General features: G+C 38.2%; 1 protein-coding gene across 1 annotated transcript in view; it reads right to left on the bottom strand.

The window, feature by feature from the left end:
- LOC136254977 (hemicentin-1-like) overlaps positions 1–16,576 on the bottom strand; it is an 83,655-nt gene that overhangs the window by 54,224 nt on the left and 12,855 nt on the right. The window contains exon 2 of the mRNA XM_066047697.1: positions 10,596–10,949. Within this exon, the coding sequence (XP_065903769.1) occupies positions 10,596–10,949 (354 nt within the window). The remainder of the gene's footprint in view (positions 1–10,595; positions 10,950–16,576) is intronic.

Below are 16,576 nucleotides of genomic sequence, written 5' to 3'. Positions count from 1 at the left end.
GAAAGAAAATGTCATTTTCACACCTTTGTATCTCGGTGATCTCTTATCCGATTGGAACCAAATTTGCTCCAGAGTTGCCCGCCAGCCAGGGGAGTCTACATTCCAAATGTGAAGGAAATCGCTCCAGCCATTTCTGAGATACGAGCTGCCAAAGTTTCGATTTTTTTCTTCGTTTTTTTTTCTTCGTGTTTTCGTACACTTGAAAAAATTGCTATAAAACACAAACGTGTACTCTGATCGCCTTGAAAGTTGGCACGCAGAAAGGGAGTCCAAAGGCGAACCCTAGCATCAAATTTGGTGTAAATCCGATGAATAGTTCAGGAGTTACGACCAATTATTCGCGTAAAACAAGATCGATTTGTTGTCCCACCTACAGGATAAACCGCTTCATGGAATGAGTTGAAAATTGCTATGTAGATGGAGTAACCATCGTAGGAGTGCCTTTTGGTGGTTTGAAAGGAATCGAGATAAAGACCATAGAGATATGACACAAAACCCAACCTGTGTCACAATTACGCGATAGATTTTTATGAATAAAAAAGTATTAGTTTTCACGCCTACTAGGCAAACCGCTTACAGCAATAAGCTGAAAATCAGTGTATAGCTGGAATAATCTTCATAGAAAGTCCTTGCAGTAGTACAGAAGAATCGGATTACAAACCACTGAGTTATGATTCGAAAGCCACCTCCTTGTAGCAAATGAGAGATCGAGATACTCTAATAGAACAGTCACCCTAATAGAGCATTCGGCTAATTTATTTACTCCATTATAGAATTATATTACATTACAAGTTATGCCGTAGGGAGTTCAGCTGCAAACAGTTAATCTTATAGACAGTTCAGCAAGAAGCAAGTCACCCTGCATGTGGAGAGTTGAGCAAATATATCACTGTAGAGATTCAGAACATTACAAGTCACACTGAAGAGAGTTCAGCTATAAACAAGTCATGCACCCTATAGAGAATTCAGCCACAATTAAGTCACTCTCTAGAGAATTCAGCTACACACAAGTCACTGTGGAGAGAGTTCAGCTGCAAACAAATTACCCTGTAGAGAGATCAGCTACAAACAAAACACTTTGCAGAGAGTTCAGCTACAAACAAATCAACCTTTAGAGCGATCAGCAACAAACAAATCAACTTGTAGAGAGATCAGATCAACCTACAAAGAGGTCAGCTACAAACAAATCAGCTTGTAGAGAGATCAGTTACACACAAATCAACCTGTAGAGAGACAAGCTAGAAACAAATCACCCTGTAGAGAGTTCAGCTACAAAAAAATCACCCTGTAGAGACATCAGCTAGAAACTAGACACAATGTAAGGAGTTCAGCTACAAGCAATCACCCTGTAGAGAGTTCAGCTAAAACAAATCAACCTGCAGAGAGATCAGCTACAAACAAATCACCTTATAGAGAGTTCAGCTACAAACAAATTACCCTGTAGATAGGTTGGCTACAAACAATTCAACCTGCAGAGAGATCAGCTACAAACAAATCACCCTGTAGAGAGATCAACTAGAAACTAGACACAATGTAAGGAGTTCAGCTACAAGTAAATCACCCTGTAAAGAGTTCACCTAAAACAAATCAACCTGCAGAGAAATCAGCTACAAGCAAATCACCTTATAGACAGTTCAGCTACAAACAAATTACCTTGTAAAGAGATCTGCTACAAACAAATCAACCTGCAGAGAGATCAGCTACACACAAATCAACTTGTAGAGGTATCACCTACAAACAAATCACCCTGTAGAGAGATCAGCTAGAAACTAGACACAATGTAAGGAGTTCAGCTACAAGCAAATCACCCTGTAGAGAGTTCAGCTACAAACAAATCAACCTGTAGAGCGATCAGCTAGAAACAAATCACCCTGAAGATAGGTCAGCTACAAAAAAATCACCCTGTAGAGAGATCAGCTAGAAACAAATCACCCTGTAGAGAGGTCAGCTACAAAAAATCACCTTGTAGAGAGATCAACTACAAACAAAACACTTTGCAGAGAGTTCAGCTACAAACAGATCAACCTTTAAAGCGATCAGCAACAAACAAATCAACTTGTAGAGAGATCATCTAGAAACAAATCAACCTTCAGAGAGATCAGCTACAAACAAATCAGCTTGTAGAGAGATCAGTTACACACAAATCAACCTGTAGAGAGATAAGCTAGAAACAAATCACTCTGTAGAGAGTTCAGCTACAAGCAAATCACCCTGTAGAGAGTTCAGCTAAAACAAATCAACCTGCAGAGAGATCAGCTACAAACAAATCACTGTATACAGAGTTCAGCTACAAACAAATTACCCTGTAGAGAGATCGGCTACAAACAAATCAACCTGCAGAGAGATCAGCTACACACAAATCAACTTGTAGAGATATCAGCTACAAACAATCACCCTGTAGAGAGATCAGCTAGAAACTAGACACAATGTAAGGAGTTCAGCTGTAAGTAAATCAACCTGTACAGAATTCAGCTAAAACAAATCAACCTGCAGAGAGATCAGCTACAAACAAATCACCTTATAGATAGTTCAGCTACAAACAAATTACCCTGTAGAGAGATTGGCTACAAATAAATCAACCTGGAGAGAGATCAGCTACACACAAATCAACTTGTAGAGATATCAGCTACAAACAAATCACCCTGTAGACAGTTCAGCTAAAACAAATCAACCTGCAGAGAGATCAGCTACAAACAAATCACCTTATAGATAGTTCAGCTACAAACAAATCACCCTCTAGAAAGATCAGCTAGAAGAAGTTACCTTGTAGAGAGTTCAGCTACAAAGAAACCATTCTGTAAAGAGCTCAGCTGCAAACAAATCACCTGTACAGAATTCAGCTACAAACAAATCACCCTGTAGAGAGATCAGCTAGAAGAAGTTACCTTGTAGACAGTTCAGCTAACCCTGTACAGAGATCAGCTAGAAGAAGAGTTACTTTGTAGATAGTTCAGCTGCAAACAATTCACCCTGTAGAGATATCAGCTAGAGAAGTCATCTTGTAGATAGTTCAGCTACAAACAAATCACCCTGTAGAGAGATCAGCTGGAAGAAGAGTTATAGTTCAGCTGCAAACAATTCATCCTGTAGAGAGATCAGCTAGAAGAAGTCACCTTGTAGAGCATTAAGTTACAAAGAAACCACCATGCAGAGAGCTCTGTAATAAATATATGTATTATATATATATATAACTTGTACATTTACTGATAAACTCAGAAATATTTAAAGTATTTAACATCTGCTTCATCTTTTCTTCTTCCTGTGGTATAGAAAAAACGATAGGTTAAACAAGCCCCAAAGCCAGCCATAGGCCGGCTTTGGGGTATACAAATACAAAAAGAAGTGAAATCTAATCCAAAACAGCCAAGCTGTAAAAAAAGTGTGCAGCCCTCAAAAAGGCTATGGTTTAAAAAGATGTGAAATCCAAGGTGGCGGCCAAGAAATGGTTGTGATGGTAGGTTAATGGTAAAAATTTTAATAACGACAATTCAGGTGAATTTGGTGCTGCTTGGTCTTGGCACAAAATTCACCAGAATTGCCATCATTAAAATTTTTACCATTAACCTACCATCACAGCCATTTCTTGGCCGCCACCTTGGATTTCACATCTTTTTTAACCATAGCCTTTTTGAGGGCCGCACACTTTTTTTACAGCTTGGCTGATTTGGATTAGATATATATTACCACCATCACATAATGGTTTCCATCCATACAGCCAGTCACTGATAATATTTTTACAACAATACAAGAACACTTGACACATACGGTAAGTGCTGTCTAAACCCTAGCAAATATTATTGTCATGAAGTATAATAGGTAATTAAAAGCATCAAGCATTATCACAGCATCACAGAGATAAAATGAGCAATGTGTTCTAAAATAAGCAAACAAATAACATATGTTAGACTATTTAGGCTGTTTTGGGTGGGTAATATCTCATATACTCCACCTTGTTTTCTAATATACTCCACGCCTTCAGGCATAATATAACAAAAATTCACAATACCATGTCAGAAATTTACAATATCATACACTACGATAGTAGTGTATAGTAGGGACACCAAAGGAGTAGGCATCACCAACAAAATAAAATCACCCACAAAACAGCCTTAATTTTCCGTGACGGCGATGAGGCAGTATTGGTTAGGTAAAACTAAGCCCAAACAAGCTTTCAGATCGACCTGAAACGCTTTCAACAAGTTGCTATGGAATCTTTTAAAATTATTTAATGGAATTTTCTACTGACTGACTGAGTAACTGACCAACTGATGCCTTCAGACAAGCGTAACTCGATAACAGCTAAGGATACGAGTTTTTTCACTGTTCAACGTCGCTTCGGCCCGAGAAGTGCCTTTTAGTATACCGCAGTACGTACAATGCATTCTTCATGGACTTACCAGTGTCCTCCTTTGTGTCCCATTCATCTCTGCTGACAACAAGAAGTGTCGATTTGGTGGTAGCACGTGATGGCTTCCCTTCGTAATGGAAATCGTCCGTATTTTTGATAGTAGTTACTTCGATTGCAGAGGTACTTTTCAAACGGTTTTTGATTCGTATACTGCTGTGTAATGGATAGAACATAGCCGACAATGAAGCGTATTGGATACTTCACTTTTCAGATGATAATTGATATAGCTGGGGCACACGGCACCATTCTTTCTTTCGGTATGCGTGGGTTGCAGAGGTGCTTTTTGAACAGGTCTTGATTCATACTCCTATGTAATGGGTTGAACATAGCTGACAACGAAGCATAATGGATACTTCACTTTTTATAGCTGGAGCATGCGGCACCATTTCAGATGCGGTATGCATGGGTTCACCAGTCATAATAATAATTATTGACAAAAAAAAGTTAACAAACAAGTACACAGAAAAATTTGGAATTTTCAACTAGAGTAGGGACCATAGCACATAAATAAAAAGTTCTGAAACAAGCTGGAGTAGTGCACGATATTAAACCACAGTAAAACAATAAGAAGTGTTATATCCTTACTGTGCTCAGGATAACGGAAATGCACAGTAGGGATATCACACTTCTTATTGTTTTACTGCGATTTAATATCGTGCACTACTCCAGCTTGTTTCAGTACTCTTTATCGATGTGCTATGGTCCATACTCTAGTTGAAAATTCCAATTTTTTCTGTGTACTTGTTAATTTAATCGTGTACAATAATAACCATAATAATTTATGCATATTTTATACAGATAAAGATCAGATAAACTGTAGCAGCTAGCCTACTTGGAGAATTAAGGTTATAGATACTGATGAACATTTAGATATGTTGAACACAGGGTCAGGGTTATTTGAAGCACACTCAAGAGATAGATGATGATGCATCTGTGCTCCTGTATTTACATGCATATTATGTTGTACAATATTTATTGCAGTCCTTTCCATTATTTGTTGGTCATTCACTTCATGTTGGTACAGTCAGGGTATAGAAGAAGCTCTAAATGAGTGGTTAGTATAGTATCCTACCATTTCAGCACTTTTGTACATACTACCAACTGTTTTTTCTACTGTAGCATAACCAACTGGCATAGTGGAATACCAAATATCTTTACTTGGGTCTTTTAGTGGTTGGAGATAAAAGCTATTAGATAGTCAATCAGGTGGACAATGGCTGTTGTAGAGCTTATAAAGTAGAACAAAACATCTCTTTGGATTTTTCAAGTTTGCATGGTGCATAACAATTATTTGTTTATTTTTTCTGCCTTTCACTCCACCGGGGTTAAACATTTTTGAGACATCTTCTTTATACAGTAGATAAGGCTTTTTACCTGGTTTTTCAATTAGTGTAATTTGTGATGGTTGGTGTTGCAGTTGTCTGTACATCGTAATGAAAAATATAACCCATTCATAAATACCATTGTGTCTAATACAGACTGAGGGTTGCCACCGCCAAGAATTCCTTTTTCCCACATGGCTTCTTCATCCTCAAAACTAATGACTTCAGCTTTGTCCCAACACTAATGCTTGTAGACTTTTCATTTCAGATCCCAAAACATTTTGAAACTTGATACTTTAAATATGTCAACATTTATTCCACTTATCCTTAAGTATTTCAGGATCCCATAGCATATGTGGTGTAGAGTGTTGGGCGGAATTTCTGTCCCACCTTTTTTTTCGAACTTCCAGAATAAAGTAGCATATCCAGTGATTTTTAACTGATATCTTTTAGGTATGGTATTATTGTACCTGCACCTTTTGCTCTTGCAGCTACCCATTTGTCCCACACAGAAACACAGTACTTGGTATCTTTCCTTGTACTCTCAGGAACTATGCTTTGTATTGCTTGCTCAATATTTTCCCCACTAAGGCCTTGCCAAATGGCCTGCTTTTTGAAACAATTGACGTTACTTGGTCATTAGAGTCTTCGAATTCTCTATTGCTCTTAAGGGTGGCAATTAAGTCCAGTTCGTCTAGCACGTTATCACTACCACAAGCATGATGGGCGTGGCTGTTATTAGGGGACGTATCCTCACTGATATAAGTAAACAACTCGATCTTCACTTAAAAATTCACTAAGGCTAGCTTCCATTTCGTTTCAACTATAACTCTACAGCAACCAACCGATGTATATTAATTTTATCCAATGATAATGCGAGTTCCTTTGCGCGATATACGTAAGCTATATGTGCAATGATGTCAAACAGGCACTTGATTGTATCACATGTGTACTGATGGTTGCTAAGGTGACTGTAAGATTACCAAGATTCAGGAGAATTGTCAACCTCTCGTTAATAATACCCAATAGAGGACTACGTAAATCATTGTAATTGCTAAGCAACCGTAACTGTCGGCCATGTTTCGGGACAGTGTTGTGGCTGAAAAGCGCTTTCTCAGGATTTGGTACAGGCTGTAATGAAGCGAATCTTTGTTGAGTTGTGTTGTAAATACCACCCAGCTCGTTAAAAAAGGCGAAGAAGTTAGAATTGGTGAGTAATGTATCGAAATTTAATTAGCCACCTATTTCACAAAGCCAATGATAAGATCTATTTCAAAACCAGCCCCGCTTCCCAGTGCCACTATACCTAGCGCTTAGTGAATAAATCTTGTTACCTTCATTCTGACCCAATATGCGCCATACAAAGTTGTCCCGAAATATGTCCGCCTAGCAACCGTTGTTTCACGCATGCAAGTCCTCTATGGAAGAGGTAAATAAATAGTTTGTAGTGTAAAAGTAAAAAACCTCATACATGACATTGTGTACAGTAGTATGGTTTGTTCTACATAATTATATTGTTAAGTTTTTTAAAGATTAGAAGCCAAAAACGTTAACATCTCAGCATTTTCTGGGTGTAGGCAAGATCGTTTTGAGGTGATGACGTTACCACTAACACTGAATGCCCTCTCTGAGGATACAGAGGTAGCTGGAATACATAAGTACTTCCTTGCTAGTGAAGATAAAAAAGGTAGCTGCACAGAGTAGGTTTTCCACCACTTAGCTGGATCAATTGGATTATCTGATGAGGTGGCATCTAAAGAGAGATATTGTTGGGTTTCCTTTTTAGCAGCCTCTTGTGGATTATCTGATGTCACATATGGCAAGTCCATTAAATCTTCTAGTGAAGAATAGAGACCTTTCTTGGGATTTTTTTTCTGTGGTCCACTTTCTGTTATACTTGATTCAGATGCATCCTCACTACCTGCCTGCCTTAATTCTACAGCTTCTTCTTCCACCAATGATCTGATAAACCTCCTCTCTGCCTCTGGTAAAAAAGATAACGATTTGAACCGAGGGTCAAGAAAGCATGCTTTGTTTAACACTTCTTCTAATTGTAGGTCTTGGTAGCGATTTTCTAGATCTGTCTTAACTGCATTCTTAATATCCTTTTTGATACGGGAATCTTCAGAAGTGACTTGCAAATACTTAGTGAGGAGCTTATAAATGAGAGGTCTTAATGCTGAGAGAGTTACTTGCTTTTCCCCTCCTACTGTTTCTGTGATTTCAACAATGGGCTTCATTATGTCAACAAAAGCCTCCATTGTGGATATTTCTGTATCTGTTGGCATTAGCTCAGGTTTATGGATCTCAATAAGAGTGGCACATAATGGCTGCTGTTGTTCAAGAATTCTGTTGATCATGTAGAATGTAGAATTCCACCTGGTTATGATGTCCTATAATAAATAAGTCATTAAATATTCTGTTGTATGTTTACTGTTAAGGAATAGTGTGACATTGAATTTGCAGAAGTCCCCTATTACAACATTTTACAACTGCTAAAATTGTTATTTATAGTTTTGTTAGGTGTAACATCCATTGTCACACTGTTTCTATATAATTACCTTTATTAATTTGCGTTGATCATGTCATAGGTCCTGCTGCTTTTGCCTGAGAATGTTGGTAGATTTGACTGAGGAGTGAAAATGTTTTCTTGCACGACCGAAAGCTCTAGATACATCTGTCAAAGATATAGCCTTCTGCACATCCAACTGCAGTGTATGGCTGAAACAGCCAAAGTGTTGCCATTCCAATCTACTGATAGCAGCTGTAATGTTTAAGGCATTGTCAGTGACAACTGCACTGACTTGTGTGGACTGCAAATTCCACCGGTCAAGACATTCTTCTAAATAACTTGATAAATTAACTACAGTATGCCCGGTAGTAATTTCTCCTGTCTCAAGCATGTGAGACTGTAAAGTCCATTCGGCAGAAATGTAATGAACTGTCAAGCTCATAAAACTGTGCTGTGCTCTGGAAGTCCAGCAATCAGTTGTTATTGAAAAATATTTTAGCCCAGATGCCATTTGTTCACTATATAGCCTTTTGTTTCTGGTGTTAATAATGCTTACTGAACGTGGTTCGGTCCGGAAGAGTGTACCTGGGCTCAAACACCTTCAGCATGTTCCGAAAACCAGTGTCATTCACTGTATCAATTGGAACAAGATCTCTTGCCAGAAACTGGAAAACAGCAGAAGTCAAAATTTTCCATCTTGTGGAACTATGTGAAAGAAGCATCATCTTTCCGAATGATTCTTCAATAGATGGCTGCCCTCTGGGTAGAGGTGTTTTAGTTTGCTCACTAGACTTCGATTTTTGCAGAGACACTAGTTCATTGTATTCAGCCAAGTGGTGGTATTGTAAATGCACAATCATGTTTGTGGTGCTGCCAGTATAATTCAAGGGATTTTTACACAATGTACAAAAAACACTTCCTTGTGGCAATGTTTGTCCTTCTCTACGTACTCACCGGAACGTGCAGAAAATCCAAAAAACCTCCAGACAGGACTTTTTTCCTTCTCTAGTGGTAGAAACTCCGTGGTTACAGTAACTGAGATAGCATCATTGCTCACACCTTTGTCGTTTTCGAGTTCTACATCGTCATCTTCAGTTCCACTTTCATCGTCATCTAATACGCCTCTTTCCTCTTCTACAAACGTAACTTCAGCTTCGCTGTCTTCCTGCTCTAATGCAACAAGGCTTTCATTAGTCGCCATTTTGAATTAGTTGATGCACGTGCACAATTTTTGCTGACATAATTATCGTGATAATATGATGTGCTTTATCATTATTGTGCATTGGCTTTACTAAAGCGATAATCGATCTATTGTCATTATTGCACAGCTCTACTCGGACCTTCGGGTCTATAAATTCCAAAGACTTCACACTGTATCTGTATAACTATTATTAATGCATTTTTATATTGAACTTCACATTAATTAACAGTGTTAGAACTTAAGGATTCGGTGGCATCGACTCTACCAGAGTTTGGTGTTACTATGCCAAGGCATTTTACAACGTCCTTGGCAAATGACCGTGGTGATGTTGGCTTCTTTTTGGGGGTCTCACCGATGATGTCAGCAGAAACATCCAGGAGACTATCCATATCGTCATTAATGCTACTTGTGTGGTGGAGAAAAAATGTAAATAATAAAAAGTTTAATTTAAATACTGTAGTAACTAGTGGTAACTATTGTAAATATGTGTTTAGAGGTAAATGGTGAGAGAGAAGATGGTAGACGGAACTATGTGATATTGTTTAGAATTCCAGGAGACTCTGACAATGGTATTGTCAATAGTCAGGTAACTAAGAACTTAATACAAGTCACAATGTCACTTTATCTAAAACACGTCACTCACTCTAAACAGTCAAGTCAGGAAACTAGATGTACTCTAATAAAACAGTCAGCTGTTGAAAATATAATTTTGAAAGTACTATTTTGAGCATAAAAGGCTTGATTTTAAATTAGCACTATAAGCACAGTAGTTGATGTTGGTTGCTCACCTGTTATTATGGTGGGAAGGTAGCATTCGCCATGCACTGTTTCCAAGAGTATTTTTCGCCTCCCACAAGCAGCTACTTCATCGACTGCGTGCAATTCACTGCGCATGTGTTATTACTCTTATTAATGCATTATTTCTTTTAATGCTACACTGCTACTGATAGGAGAATGCTTGATGTTTTACTCCCCCCATTAACTACGTTTAAAATATTTAAACTTCATATAAAATTTTATGAGTGTAATAAACCAGGGCCCAGTGCTGTCCCACTTTTACATAGGGTAGCCCTATGGTGTATGTAGGGGCATACAGCATCTGTCATGCACTCTACACAACTATTAATGTTATTACTGTATACTGAATTTTACCTGATATACGAAGAGTTAATGATTCACTGATATAGTCAGCACCACCAATTGTTACAGTACAGGTGATGGTACCAGCATCCTCTGCAAGCAGAATATTACCAGTTACACTTTGTGTTGTCTGACCAGTAGGAAAACATGTTGGGTTACCCCTACTATGAGCAGTGTTAGTGTAACATCCTGCAGTGTCCCATTGGTAGTTAGTTACTGTAGGTATTGATCCATCACTTGATGTCACCATACATGTCAGAGTTACACTACTCAGTATGGGATAGTCAAATGTGTTAGTAGATCCACTAACTGATGTACCAACTGGATTACTGACTATCGTGACTGTGTATGTCTGAGCATCTGTATCTGTATGAATGTAAAAGCAAGATACATTATTGCTACAAAACAGACTATAATAGCAGCAGTATACCTGTATTTAACTTATAGATTACATATAGCTGTACAATTGGCTTTACTTAATAATTATTAATATATACACAACACCCACAATTCTACATTTTATCTCAGTGTCAGAACAAATCTCTAAACATATGTAAAAAGTATCAAAAATACGAGTAGTTTTCAAAGATGGTATTAAAGCTGTCTCCTCAAACAGTCGGACATAAAAGCCACATGCCAGGTGTATCAAGGTCAGTAGGAGTATCCCTTTTGAACTCTTGAAAAATCACTTCTATTTTTGGTAAAATTTCTACTAATTTTGTAATTTCTCATTTTGTTTTAAGAGTATCCTTGACAATTGTGCAAGCATCGCTGCTAGCCAAGTTTAATGTATGGCCATAACAATGAGTTTACAGAGCACACTTTTCAATATCCATGATTTGCTTTGCTTCACCTTTCTTTGTACCAGTCTTGTTTGATGCCCCGTCATAACATTGCTCCCTGATTTTGTTCAGGTTAAGGGTCATGCAGACTAATGAATCCTTTTCTACTGATGTAAGTGTGTCTGCATCAATTATATAGAGACTAATGAAATCATTGTGCATCACTAAACTTTTGTCCACCTAACGAAAAACAATTACCATTTGTTCTTTATTAGAACAATCAGTTGTCTCATCAACCATGACAGTGTAAAATGAAGCAATTTTTATGCTACCAGCAATCTCTCTCAAAATCTTTTAATGACAAAATTTCATTTTGCATATCCGCAGTGGCATACTTTTTACTCTTCTTTTGGAAGCCAGCCAAATACCCATGGAATCAAGACACACGGTAGTATGTTGTGCGGCCAAGAAAGCTGGCGACCACACCGTGAGTATATTTACAGGAAGAAAGAAAACAGCCTTTTCACGCATGCATAGCTCCATGGCCCCTTCTCCAAAGCACACTATCTTTGCATTATAGCTGTCCCCCAGGTAGGGTACGACACACAGTAAATTTAATTAAATTTGCAACAGCCATTTGCGAGATATGGGCGTCCAAAATTTCGTTTTAATTTCTTCATTCTTTTCTTCTTCCTATGCCGTACAGGGGTTACGGGGGCTTCGATTTATTTTCGCACACTTTGCAAAAATTGCTATAAAATGCAAACATGTAACTCGATTGCCTCGATCTTTGGCACAAATGAAGAACGTGTAACGATGGATTCACGTACCAAGTTTGTTGTAAATCTGAGTAATATTCAAGGAGTTATGGACGTTTATTCATGTAAAAAAAGATCAAACTTCTGTCACGGCTACAGGGTAAACCAAGTATAGAAATAACTTGAAAATTGGTGCGTAGATAGGCTGATCATCATAGCAGTGCCTTTTGATAGTTTCAATAGCAAGAGTTACAGCGACAAAGTTATAAAGCAAAAACTAAGCAAAAACTAAGCAAGTGTAAAATCACGGGATCGAGATACTCTAATAGAGCAGTCACCACGGGGTAAAAAGGTGTGCAAAAAATGTCAAAAAAAAACTTACCAGAGTTCAAACCAGGGACCTCCATACCTAACACCTGCATCCTGAACCACTGAACCACTGCTACCTTGACTGATCACCTCACTTAATTTCTGCTTTATAAATAAAATTTCTAGTTGAAATCTGCTTATAATCAAACGTTTGTAATTTCCAATAGAAGTACTAGATTGTTCTAGAACATTCTGTGTATGTTCTATTAGAAGTCCTCAAAAAAATGTACACTCTATTAGAGTATTACAATAATAATTATCAAATATTGAATTAAATCATGCAATGAAATACATTTATAAGTCTGTCTTCAATAATCATCATTGTATCTACATAGAAAAGAAGAAATGTAAGTAAAAACAAACCTCAAAGTCAGCCATAGGCTGGTTTTGGGGCCATATAAAGTACAAAAAGGAGTGAAATCCACACAAAAACAGCCAAGCTGTGAAAAAATGGTGCGGCCTTAAAAAGCCTGGGTGAAAAAAGTTGTGAAATTAAAGGTGGCAGCCAAGAAATGGCTGCAATGATGTTAATGCTAAAAATTTTAAGGCCGCACCATTTTTTCACCGCTTGGCTGTTTTTGTGTGGTATCTGTTCCACGAAGCTTACTATCTTCCACCACGTAACACTAGCCCTTTTTGTACCAAAAATGAACATTAGATAGTATTTTGTACAACATATGTCAGTTATTAGCCTTCTCCTTACCATGCTAAGTGGACAACATCTTTACAATGTCTGGGAATCATGACTATGCTTTGAGTATAAATGATGCTGTTCTCATGATACCTGAAACAAACTTTGATATCTTTCCCGATTCACAAACCCCCAAATAGTAAAAGCCTTATCAGCACACTTACTGCTAATTACCTTCGTATCCTTATGAGCTTGCATGCCCAAATAACAAAAGACTAAATTGTTACTTTCATCGAAATGTAACCATGGATGGCATCTAAACCGTTCTTCCCAAAATGATCAATTAATCATTGTCTTCTTTCCAAAGGATCAAAACAGAAATCTGAATGAATGAGGTTGATGCAGAAATTCCTTCCAAAGTTGTTTTTCACAATTCTTCGGTAAGCAGCAGCAACAGCAGCAATATCTGGATCAGGACTAGCCATACTTGTGACACACAGTTCAACACAGTTGCAACAGTATTACCTTGTATATTTGATTGTGGTTGTTTTGGACATATACGTACAAAAAAAAAGTGGTCCGGCTAAAATTGGACAAACCAGACAGGTTATTACACCCCTGGTCTGATCAAGACACACGGTAGTGTGTCGTGCGGCCCAAGAAGCCGGCGCGCCACACCCGTCAGTATATTGACTGGAAGAAAGAAAACGTCATTTTCACACCTTTGTATCTCAGTGATCACTTATCCGATTGGAACCAAATTTGCTACACAGTTGCCCGCCAGCCAGGGGAGTCTACATTCCAAATTTGAAGGAAATCGCTCCAGCCATTTCTGAGATACGAGCTGCCAAAGTTTCGTTTTTTTTTCTTCGTTTTTTTTTTCTTCTTCGTCTTTTCGCACACTTGCAAAAATTACTATAACAAGCAAACGCGTACTCCGATCGCCATGAAATTTGGCACACAGAAAGGGAGTACAACGGCGAATCCTAGCATCAAATTTGGTACAAATCCGATGAATGGTTCAGGAGTTATGACCGATTATTCGCGTAAAACAAGATCGATTTGTTGTCACGCCTACAGGGTAAACCGCTTCATGGAATAAGTTGAAAATTGCTATGTAGATGGAGTAACCATCGTAGGAGTGCCTTTTGGTGGTTTGAAAGGAATCGAGATAAAGACCATGGAGATATGACACAAAACCCAACCTGTGTCACAATTACGCGATCGATTTTTACGAATAAAAAAGTATTAGTTTTCACGCCTACTAGGCAAACCGCTTAGAGCAATGAGCTGAAAATCGGTGTATAGCTGGAATAATCTTCATAGAAAGTCCTTGCAGTAGTACAGAAGAATCAGATCACAAACCACTGAGTTATGATTCTAAAGCCAACTCCGTGTAGCAAATGCGAGATCGAGATACTCTAATAGAACAGTCACCCTAATAAAGCATTCGGCTAATTTATTTACTCCATTATAGAATTTTATTACATCACAAGTTATTCTGTAGGGAGTTCAGCTGCAAACAGTTAATCTTATAGACAGTTCAGCAAGAAGCAAGTCACCATGTGGAGAGTTAAGCAAATATATCACTATAGAGATTCAGAACATTACAAGTCACACTGAAGAAAGTTCAGCTATAAACAAGTCATACACCATGTAGAGAATTCAGCTACAATTAAGTCACTCTCTAGAGAATTCAGCTACACAGAATTCAGCTACACACAAGTCACTGTGGAGAGAGTTCAGCTACAAACAAATTACCCTGTAGAGAGATCAGCTACAAATAAAACACTTTGCAGAGTGTTCAGCTACAACAAATCAACCTTTAGAGCGATCAGCAATGAACAAATCAACACAAATCTACCTGTAGAGAGATAAGCTAGAAACAAATCACCCTGTAGAGAGTTCAGCTACAAAAAATCACCCTGTAGAGACATCAACTAGAAACTAGACACAATGTAAGTAGTTCAGCTACAAGCAATCACCCTGTAGAGAGTTCAGCTAAAACAAATCAACCTACAGAGAGATCAGCTACAAACAAATCACCTTATAGAGAGTTCAGCTACAAACAAATTACCCTGTAGAGAGATCGGCTACAAACAAATCAACCTGCAGAGAGATCAGCTACACACATATCAACTTGTAGAGAGATCAGCTATAAAAAAATCACCCTGTAGAGACATCAGCTAGAAACTAGACACAATGTAAGGAGTTCAGCTACAAGCAATCACCCTGTAGAGAGTTCAGCTAAAACAAATCAACCTGCAGAGAGATCAGCTACAAACAAATCACCTTATAGAGAGTTCAGCTACAAATAAATTACCCTGTAGAGAGATCAGCTAGAAACTAGACACAATGTAAGGAGTTCAGCTACAAACAAATCACCCTGTAGAGAGTTCAGCTAAAACAAATCAACCTGCAGAGAGATCAGCTATGCACAAATCAACTTGTAGAGAGATCAGCTGCAAACAAACAAACTAGACACAATGTAAGGAGTTCAGCTACAAGCAAATTACCCTGTAGAGAGTTCATCTACAAACAAATCCACCTGTAGAGCAATCAGCTAGAAACAAATCACCCTGAAGAGAGGTCAGCTACAAAAAATCACCCTGTAGAGAGAAACAAATCACCCTGAAGAGAGGTCAGCTACAAACAAAACACTTTGCAGAGAGTTCAGCTACAAGCAAATCAACTTTTAGAGTGATCAGCAACAAACAAATCAACTTGAAGAGAGATCAGCTACAAACAAATCAACCAGCAGAGAGATCAGCTACAAACAAATCAGCTTGTAGAGAGATCAGTTACACACAAATCAACCTGTAGAGAGATAAGCTAGAAACAAATCACCCTGCAGAGAGTTCAGTTACAAGCAAAACACCCTGTAGAGAGTTCAGCAACAAACAAATCACCTTATAGATAGTTCAGCTACAAACAAATTACCCTGTAGAGAGATCGACTACAAACAAATCAACCTGTAGAGAGATCAGCTGGAAACTAGACACAATGTAAGGAGTTCAGCTACAAGTAAATCAGCCTGTAGAGAGTTCAGCTAAAACAAATCAACCTGCAGAGAGATCAGCTACAAACAAATTACCTTACAGACAGTTCAGCTACAAACAAATTACCCTGTAGAGAGATCGCCTACAAATTAATCAACCTGCAGAGAGATCAGCTACACTCAAATCAACTTGTAGAGAGATTAGCTACAACAAATCACCCTGTAGAGAGATCAGCTAGAAACTAGACACAATGTAAGCAGTTCAGCTACAAGCAAATCACCCTTTAGTGAGTTCAGCCTGCAGAGAGATCACCTACAAAAAAGCACCTTGTACAGAGTTCAGCTACAAACAAATTACCTTATAGAGAGATCGGCTACAAACAAATCAACCTGTAGAAAGATCAGCTACACACAAATCAACTTGTAGAGAGATCAGCTACAAACAAATCACCCTG

Source organism: Dysidea avara, chromosome 5 (assembly GCF_963678975.1).
Source record: "Dysidea avara chromosome 5, odDysAvar1.4, whole genome shotgun sequence".
NCBI lineage: Eukaryota > Metazoa > Porifera > Demospongiae > Dictyoceratida > Dysideidae > Dysidea > Dysidea avara.
This window is presented reverse-complemented; position numbering and strand designations above follow the sequence as displayed.